Source organism: Danaus plexippus (genome assembly GCF_018135715.1).
Source record: "Danaus plexippus chromosome 16 unlocalized genomic scaffold, MEX_DaPlex mxdp_23, whole genome shotgun sequence".
Taxonomy (NCBI): domain Eukaryota; kingdom Metazoa; phylum Arthropoda; class Insecta; order Lepidoptera; family Nymphalidae; genus Danaus; species Danaus plexippus.
The window spans coordinates 3,472,612-3,480,919 of record NW_026869851.1 but is presented as its reverse complement, the minus strand read 5'-3'; the positions used below and the strand labels follow the sequence as shown (position 1 = coordinate 3,480,919).

Sequence of the window (8,308 nt, the reverse complement as noted above, 5' to 3'; positions counted from 1 at the left end):
AAATACAGCATGTGTTTCATTTTGAAGTCTAAGATACGTTTATGTAAGGTTTCATCGAAATTCGTGTAGTAATTTTTGGATGAAAGGGCGACAAATTATTATATATACGTGAACCCACTTTTATTACTTTCTTATTATAACATATAAAATTAAATAATAATAAAATAATTAATTTATTTGTTTTAACCTTTTTTTTAAACTTCAACTTTTTGTTCTATGTAACATGGTACAAACAGATTAATAACTTAAAAAATATAAATCTACTATTGAAGATCGGACCCTTTCCCTATTGCAGATATATTCTCGTATTAGGAAAAGTTACGGATACACAGAGGTCGAGCATCAAATGGACATGCAATTAATTGAGACGATTTACAATTATGACCTTTATATGAGACGGTTTACAAATATAAATTGCGTATCATAGGGGCCTGGGTCGCAAGTCAGGCACTGTTGAAGCTCCTCTCCCTGCAACGCGATGGACACGGCGCCCGCACGGTGAATCCATGGAATGCTGAGAGGTTTCGTTTCCTTCAAGTGTAATATAAAAATGTGTGTCAGCATTTTATTATGTCTACTTTATAAATCCAAACGTCTTTTATTTATTTTCATATAGTAAGTGAATAATGAAACTATTTAACCTAGGGAACGGAATAATTAATGCCGTTAACATACTTTTATAAGTTAAAATTATAATATTAATATAATACATATCTCGTTTATAACTTTCACTGAATATTTATATTAAAACAGTATTAATTACTTATATGGTGAATTAATCGGTAAGCGAGTAGATAGATCGCATGCATATTTTATGAAGAGCGCTATCACGGATACACAGCATTGGTGTCTTAATTAACATCATAAAATAACTAAATTAAAAAAATACATTTAAACTTATAAAAGAGCGAAACAATTTGTTACAACTCCTATGTAATAATCTGTTTAGGTTTCGTCTATTATTTATTATATGTAGTGAATTTTTGTGAAATAGGAATTATGTCCAGCCTTTTTTCATCATTGCTATTCTAAAGTGTAAAAACTTGCATTTGCACGTAACTCATATTTTTTTTTCCAATCGTTATCAGTGACTATCACTTTAAGTAAGTTTAATACAAAAATTAATGCGGAAAAACGTTAACCAAATCGGGTTTTTGATAGGGAGGAAAAGGGAAAAGAAAAAGGACAATTGAATATTTGTTGAATTTTGTAATAAAATACTTAGGAGTCCTTAACATAATGTCAAACAATTATTCAGAATATTCTCCGTAATATAGATATTAGATGATAGGATATATATTGAAACAGAAAGTCCCTCGGAGGTTTACGCGTTCTAGATTGTCTGTGACTACGGAAGCTTCGAAAATACGAATTTGCCAACGTTGTATGTAGTGAACTGTAAAAAGCTGGTGATAAAATATTCGACCAGAGATGAGAACAATGTTCCATATGATATGAACATGCGCCTTATTTAATTATAGCAAGTGACCTGATATGAAGTAACGCTTTGCTGTACTCACTAACCTGACTAACATTAAACTTCAAATGAAGTTAGCTATATTATTCTTTAATCAATATTACCTTAAAATATAATGAATTAATAACGCATATCGAATAGCAACCGTATTCAGTGATAGAGACAGTCAAGCCAAAGGTTACATAGTCAGATTCTGACGTGAACGCTAATGTTTTGATAATGTATTTATTGGAATGAAGTATAAAGTATCATTTACGAATACTTTAAATAACTCTGGAAGTTAGAAACATTTTTTAATTTAATTAAATTACACATAATAGTTGCACATAATACAGCGATCGGGATTTATATTTCTGTATAATATAGTCGTGTTGGCCTGAAGGTTAAAAGGCACGCCTCTCATACGTGTGGGCGCGGGTTCGAAACCTAGCAAGTACCAATGTGGTGTTTTCCGAGTCATATGTACTTTCTAAGAGTATTTAGACACCATTGGCTGGAACAGGCTACAGCAAGTCTTGGGGTCTAAATCGCCCCCAAAAAAGTGCTGGTGCAAAAAACCACTGCAACTATCTTTCCATGAAAGTCATCAGGTATACGGATCACTGACAACGTGATGACCACGACGAGTCTGCGAAGACTCTTGCGACGATGATGATGATGATGATGATGTAAACGGTAAATCATGGCAATAATTTTGTTATTTATTAACCAACAGCCACGTCTTATCTTGTAAGAGGATTTGTATTAGATAATACTTTTTATTATATTTTTAGCCTCTAAATGCTTTGTTTTGCTAGACTTGTGTTAATACAAAAAAAGAAGTTAAGGTGGACATAAATAACTTTAAGATAATATTTATAAATTACTTGTTACTTATAATAAAAAATAGGTATTTTTTAAATTTAATTTTTATGTAATATTTAATTTTACTGAGTGTACAATAAGTTTTCTGCATACAGCCTGTAAATTTTTTATCCAGGCAAATATTCATAACAGTTTAATTGTCTCAATCACTAGGCTAGAAAAAAATTACAACAGTTTCAACATAAGAATTTAAGAAAAGTATTATTTTAAAGTTTCAAACAAATATATTTTTTTATTTCTATTTAATAAGTTATGGCTGAGCTTTGATAATACCTACTTTAAAGTAATTGCAGTGACTTTACAAGCTTAGACTACGTCAGTAACAGGTAAATCATTATACTCTTTTATGATTATGTGTCAGACAGATGTTATATATATAAAAATATTATTATAATCTTAACAGTTAATTATTCAGACGACAAGACGTAAGGCGTTTTACGAATGAGGGAAACCCTATACTTCTTATGAGTAAAGGGAGACGAGTACTGACCTCATGATAAAATATGCTTCAAATTCATAAAGTTACCGTCTTTTATATGTGGAGTAGCAAGGAAAGACGACAGCGGAGAATTTTACATGTCATATAACCATAGGCGCCAATACACTTTCTGAATAATAAAGATTTGAAATAAGTTCACGTAGAGTAATGATATTTTCGTATGTACACATTTGAACCTACCGAATCTAAGGTCGTATTAATAAGAATGCTAAATATTTTGAACAATTGATAAATAAAGCTTTTTATACAATATAAAATGACATTTATTTTTAATTTTTATCCCAGAATTTTGTGTTTATTCAGCGGTGCTTTCGAATGATGTAATAATAGTGGGCATTCGTCAATAATTAACCTGTTTTTAAATAAACGGTTTCCAATGAAGTGATTTTTTAAACCGATGATAATGTTTTGATTTTGATTATTTCGGATCTGGTTTCCTTTGAATAACGAGTATTTGAATTGGTTCGCTGTATTGATTGAACTAAGTTTGTCGATTGGGAAAATAAATAAGTTATTTTCATTTATTATCACTAGTTTTTATTCAATACTAGAAGAAAATTTTTTTTTATAAAACTTAGTTTGATTAATTATATAGTGAAAGTATATCTAGCCGAGACTTCTCAGTATATATTTATTTGATCCACATAATCCCTAAAACCAGTGAAGTCACGAAATGTAAATAGTTAAAAGTTCAAACAAGCGTTATTTAATATTAACCGTGAAATAGTATAAGCCTCTTATACGGATGCTTACTCAATTCATTTCTATGCAAGATCGTGAATTCATATTTTACATTAAATAGTTTTTTATTGTTGCTATAAGATGAATGGGTTCAGCCTTTTAAATAGCTATAGCATTTACATAACGAGTCGTCCGATGTTTATAAATTTCTACACTTCATATTTATATCTAGATAAGTGTGGGTGAAGTGTCGTTAGAGAATTAACCATATTAAAGAAACTAGATCGAGCACTAATGAAATTTTAAAGCAATCCCGCTTTGGATGAACGCAATTTTGACATATATCTTTAGGAATAAGTTACGATAGGATGGTTTGAAATTTTTTACGACTTCTTCTCATTGTACTCCGTTCCATCAGTTATATTTTTAACAGCACTGGATTCAAGTAAATTGAGAAATCAATATAACGTATAAATAAAAAAAATTAACTTTCGAAACAATCTTAAGTATTATATACAAATATTAAATTGTTTTAGTAATTTGCAAAAAAGTGTTTTGACTCTAGGAAAACAAGTCGGGCTTGCTTGTTTGTTTTTTTTTTAAATTTCAATGACTATGAATTTATAACATAAGATATAATAATGATAAAATATGAAAAAAAAATCGATTTTGAAATAAAATGTAGATATAGTCCATTTTATGTAGAGCATTAAAAATATATTTATTAAAAAGGAAGAATTTATGAATTGCAGTTTTTTTTTGTAACAAGATATAATTCACAAGGTTGTTATGAATTTCTATCATAGTATTACGCTATTATTTTATCACTAAAATTATTTTCAGATTCATCAATATAGTCGCCATTCAACGCCTATAATTTTTCCTTTCTTATTCGTACCTGGTCAATATGGAATTCATATCTGTTTTAAAAAAAAACCTATGGTTTTAAAAATAAACAAATAGGTGGCGAGCGTCGAATAAAGATATTTTAAACTTCATTCATCTTCGCAACGTGTATTTGTGTCAGACATTGTTTAAATCGTTCCAAATAGAGTCAATATTTGGCACTCCCAGTCTAGGACACATCCTTCCAATTGCTAATCAAATTATATTAGCCCATATCTTTATTCGTTATGCTGTTGTAAACTTCCTTATTTAGAAGATAATAATTTGGCAATATCAGTAAGTTTGGGAGACCTCAAAAGTCAGTTCATATTGTATAGTTTAGGCAAAATGTGACCACACTTCTGATTCATAGAAAGCTAGTCTATTACAACAAAATTGTATCGTGAGGAAATTAAGTTCGCTATATTAATTTTGTATCTATGTTAGATGTGAAAAAAACATGTATAAAATATCTCGACTTTCTACATTATACTGATATCTTAATGTCTTTAATAGCTTTATATAATACATATTTAAAACATTATTTCAGTCGCATATTTTGACCTTTGTTATAGATCTTTGCCTCTTTAAGTTCGACTTTCTTCGTTTTACAAATGTTTGCGATTCGTCAGTTCCACAAATAAAAATCTGTATTTCAAAAATACAATTATTAGATGTTGAAAATATGTTACATAAAATTTTTTAGACTGTTTTATTTCTTTAGAATTTAGTAATCATTAAATATTGATATGTATGAGCCAAGACCCGTCAAATATTTAAAGGAAAATACGAAAACTTACTTACACGTATTTTATAATTAAAACGTAAAGCTAAGCTTTTTTAGGTTATTCTCATCTTAGGATATTTTATTTAAAGAAATCTACATTACAAACAATAAAAGAAAACAATATCTGTTGTACTCTCTAAATAGTAAATCTGTCGTGTATTCAGAATATCCCAGCTCGTATTTTTGGAAGCTGTACTCGGAAATCACCAATTCCAACAGAAGATAATGTTTCAATCAGTGAGAACGCTGGAGCTCTAAGTACTCAATCCCTTCATGATAAAGTTTTCTCCCTTTCTGTTTAATTAGGGCTGTCTGTTTAATTATAATTAAATAATTAGGGTTATGACCCTGTCAAATACTATTCACATACAATTTAAAATTAAAGTCAAAATTTCCCTTCCTATGAAATGAATTCAAAACGTTTTATAAAATACAATGAAAATTATATTTTAAATTGGTTCCTTATAAAAAAATTGTAATACGATTGTAATTTTTTTTCAACACGAATTAATTTGTTATAGATAGTTATATTGAAATCAATTACTACAAGAAAAATTTTTGTTTTTTTATGTTAAAGTTACATATTTTAATAGATATTAAAAAAAAATTAAATATTACATAAGCATTAATATATTTTTTCTTTTAATATAAAAATATGTAATCGTATTACGTCATATAAAATAATCTTAAATAAAATTGAATTAAAAATATTATATAATATAAAAAATTAATATTTATTTCACAGTTAACTTTCAATTAAATGAAATTCGCTATATGGGAAATGAAAAAAAAAACAATTAAGATGTTATTTTAAGTGAACACATACTAACTGTCTTTGAAAAAAAAAATGTTTTGTATGTTACAAAAAGAAAAAGGGATAATAATTTTAAATAAAATGTTAAGTAGCTATTATTATTTACGCTATTTTTTTTTCAGTAGCCATCCTAAACTTATCAAAACAATTTATACAAGGTAAGCTATTCGTCTTAGAGAAAAAACTATAAGTAGATTATGTACACGTAAGCCACCTTTTGAATGTCTGGTGCAAATATTTTTTATTAAACGATTTTCTAATTAAATATCAATTTTTCTGAGGTCACTTGCCTCGAGTGATCCTATAACAAGGTCGGAGTTGAGCTTAACTATTTTTACATCTTTTAGAAATGAGATTGGTTTATGCGTACAGAGAGCATCTATATATACTGTACTTCAATTATATACTGTAATTTCAATTATATTCACATAATTTACCCTTTAAATATTTTATTATTGTCTCAAGACAAGAATCATATATCGAATAATTTGCATATATTGGATTTTACAATGCATTATATATTTTATATGCATTATAAATAAATATATATTTTAATATAACATATTAAATAAGAATAAATATGAATAATATAAAAATATTGCATAACGCTGTCTACAACAATTAGATGCGTCCATCTTATGAGGCAACACCGAACCACGACTTTTTAGATAAAGCGCTCTATGATGTAGATCAATGTGAAGTGCAGGATTCACTATAAATAAAGAAGACCGTTTTTTACTTACATCATTCAATCAAAAACGCCAATCGGTAGCGCACTCAAAATGAAATTGGTAAATATTATAACGGAACCGTAAAATTTATTTCAGATTTCAATTACATTTTTTTTTACAGAGTAATTTAATAAATTATAATGATAATGAAATCTTTTTCAGCTCGTGGTATTAGCGGTCATTGCTGTTTCCAATGGAGATAAGCTGCAAAAAGCATATCTTCCCCCGCTACATGCCCAATCTTCTGGAGGGTCCGGGAGCTTTCTCGAGACTCCCATATTAGGAAGAATTGTTGTACCAGAGACAGATGACAGTCAACAACAAATTCAATACGTCCAAATTGCTGATCATGGCAACAATTACAGAGAATATCAATCTAGACCAGAACGTCCTCAAGCTGCGTTTGAAAGGAATGCGAAGATTCTTCACCAAAGCTTTGATAGCGATGGCGAAAAATATGCATACTCCTTTGAAACTCAAAATGGGATATACGCTGACGAGAAGGGTGTAGCAACTAACGGAGTGTCAGCTCAGGGAGGTTTTTCGTACATTGGCGATGACGGGAAACAATATAGCATCAGGTAATTTTTAAATTCCCTTTAAATAACTTTTATATAGAGGTATTAAAATACATCATATTTATTGTAATCGCTTTAGGACAACATTCACAGCCTTTTCCACTTACAGGTACACCGCCGATGAAAATGGATTCCGCCCCCAAGGAGACCATATCCCCACACCACCTCCCATCCCGAAGGAAATACTTTTATCTTTAGAGCAGAACGCACGTGATGAAGCTGCCGGCATTTTCGATGATGGTTAATAGAAAAAAAATATTATTACCACATTACGACAATATGAACAAAAACTAACGTATTTAACCATTATTTAGAAACGAGAGTATGTGTTTTATTTTATGCTTTATTGTCTTTTAGGTTCTTACAACCCCAACAAGTACGAAGTTGCAAGCAAGTCTGTTAACGGAGTAAATCACGTGAATCAAGTTCACGAGCAAGTAACTGTTGAACACGCCCAGAACGATGAAGACTCTGTAGTAACACATTCCGCTGCTTCATCCGGGTCAGAGGTTCAAGCTCCCAGACATTACATTCTCATAGATAGCCAGAACTTACCAACAAAAGCATATCTACCTCCTCAAGTCCAAAACGTCCAGATCCTGGAAGACCGTAGCTCAAACGGAAACTTCGCATTCACCAGGACTCGTCCCAGCTTCAACGCAAAGAGCGGCTACCAGTATTAATCCAATCCTATAATGGTCTATGAATCTCGTAATATATAATTTATTTATTAACTTAAAATGTGATTTTATTACCCCTCAATGAAAACTAGCTGTATGAAATATATATTGAACGATGTGAATTTACTTGTTGAAGCAAGTTGTATAGGGAGCTTATTATATAAAAAAAATATATGGAGGTTTTTATATAAGTATAATGTTAGAAATAAACATATATAATATGAAGAAAAATATCTCAAAACTGTCATCTGCTTAATGATCGAAAAAAATGAAGTTTTGCAAGTTCTCAATTTTATTAAGTCTTTGATATTT

At 29.7% G+C, this 8,308-nt stretch overlaps 1 protein-coding gene across 1 annotated transcript; it reads left to right on the top strand.

The window, feature by feature from the left end:
* Positions 1 to 6,670: 6,670 nt before the first annotated feature.
* Positions 6,671 to 8,057, top strand: LOC116772168 (uncharacterized). Its single transcript, XM_032664250.2, has 4 exons — positions 6,671 to 6,798; positions 6,901 to 7,319; positions 7,426 to 7,556; positions 7,674 to 8,057. The coding sequence occupies exons 1-4, from the start codon at positions 6,790 to 6,792 to the stop codon at positions 7,997 to 7,999; spliced, it is 885 nt and encodes a 294-aa protein (XP_032520141.1). The 5' UTR covers positions 6,671 to 6,789; the 3' UTR covers positions 8,000 to 8,057.
* The last annotated feature ends 251 nt before the right edge of the window (positions 8,058 to 8,308 follow it).

Bases quoted from the DNA above. Each gene is read 5' to 3' on its own strand.
- LOC116772168 (XM_032664250.2), top strand. The intron at 7,320-7,425 runs GTAATTTTTAAA...TTCCACTTACAG, and splicing joins GGGAAACAATATAGCATCAG to GTACACCGCCGATGAAAATG. The intron at 7,557-7,673 runs GTTAATAGAAAA...ATTGTCTTTTAG, and splicing joins TGCCGGCATTTTCGATGATG to GTTCTTACAACCCCAACAAG.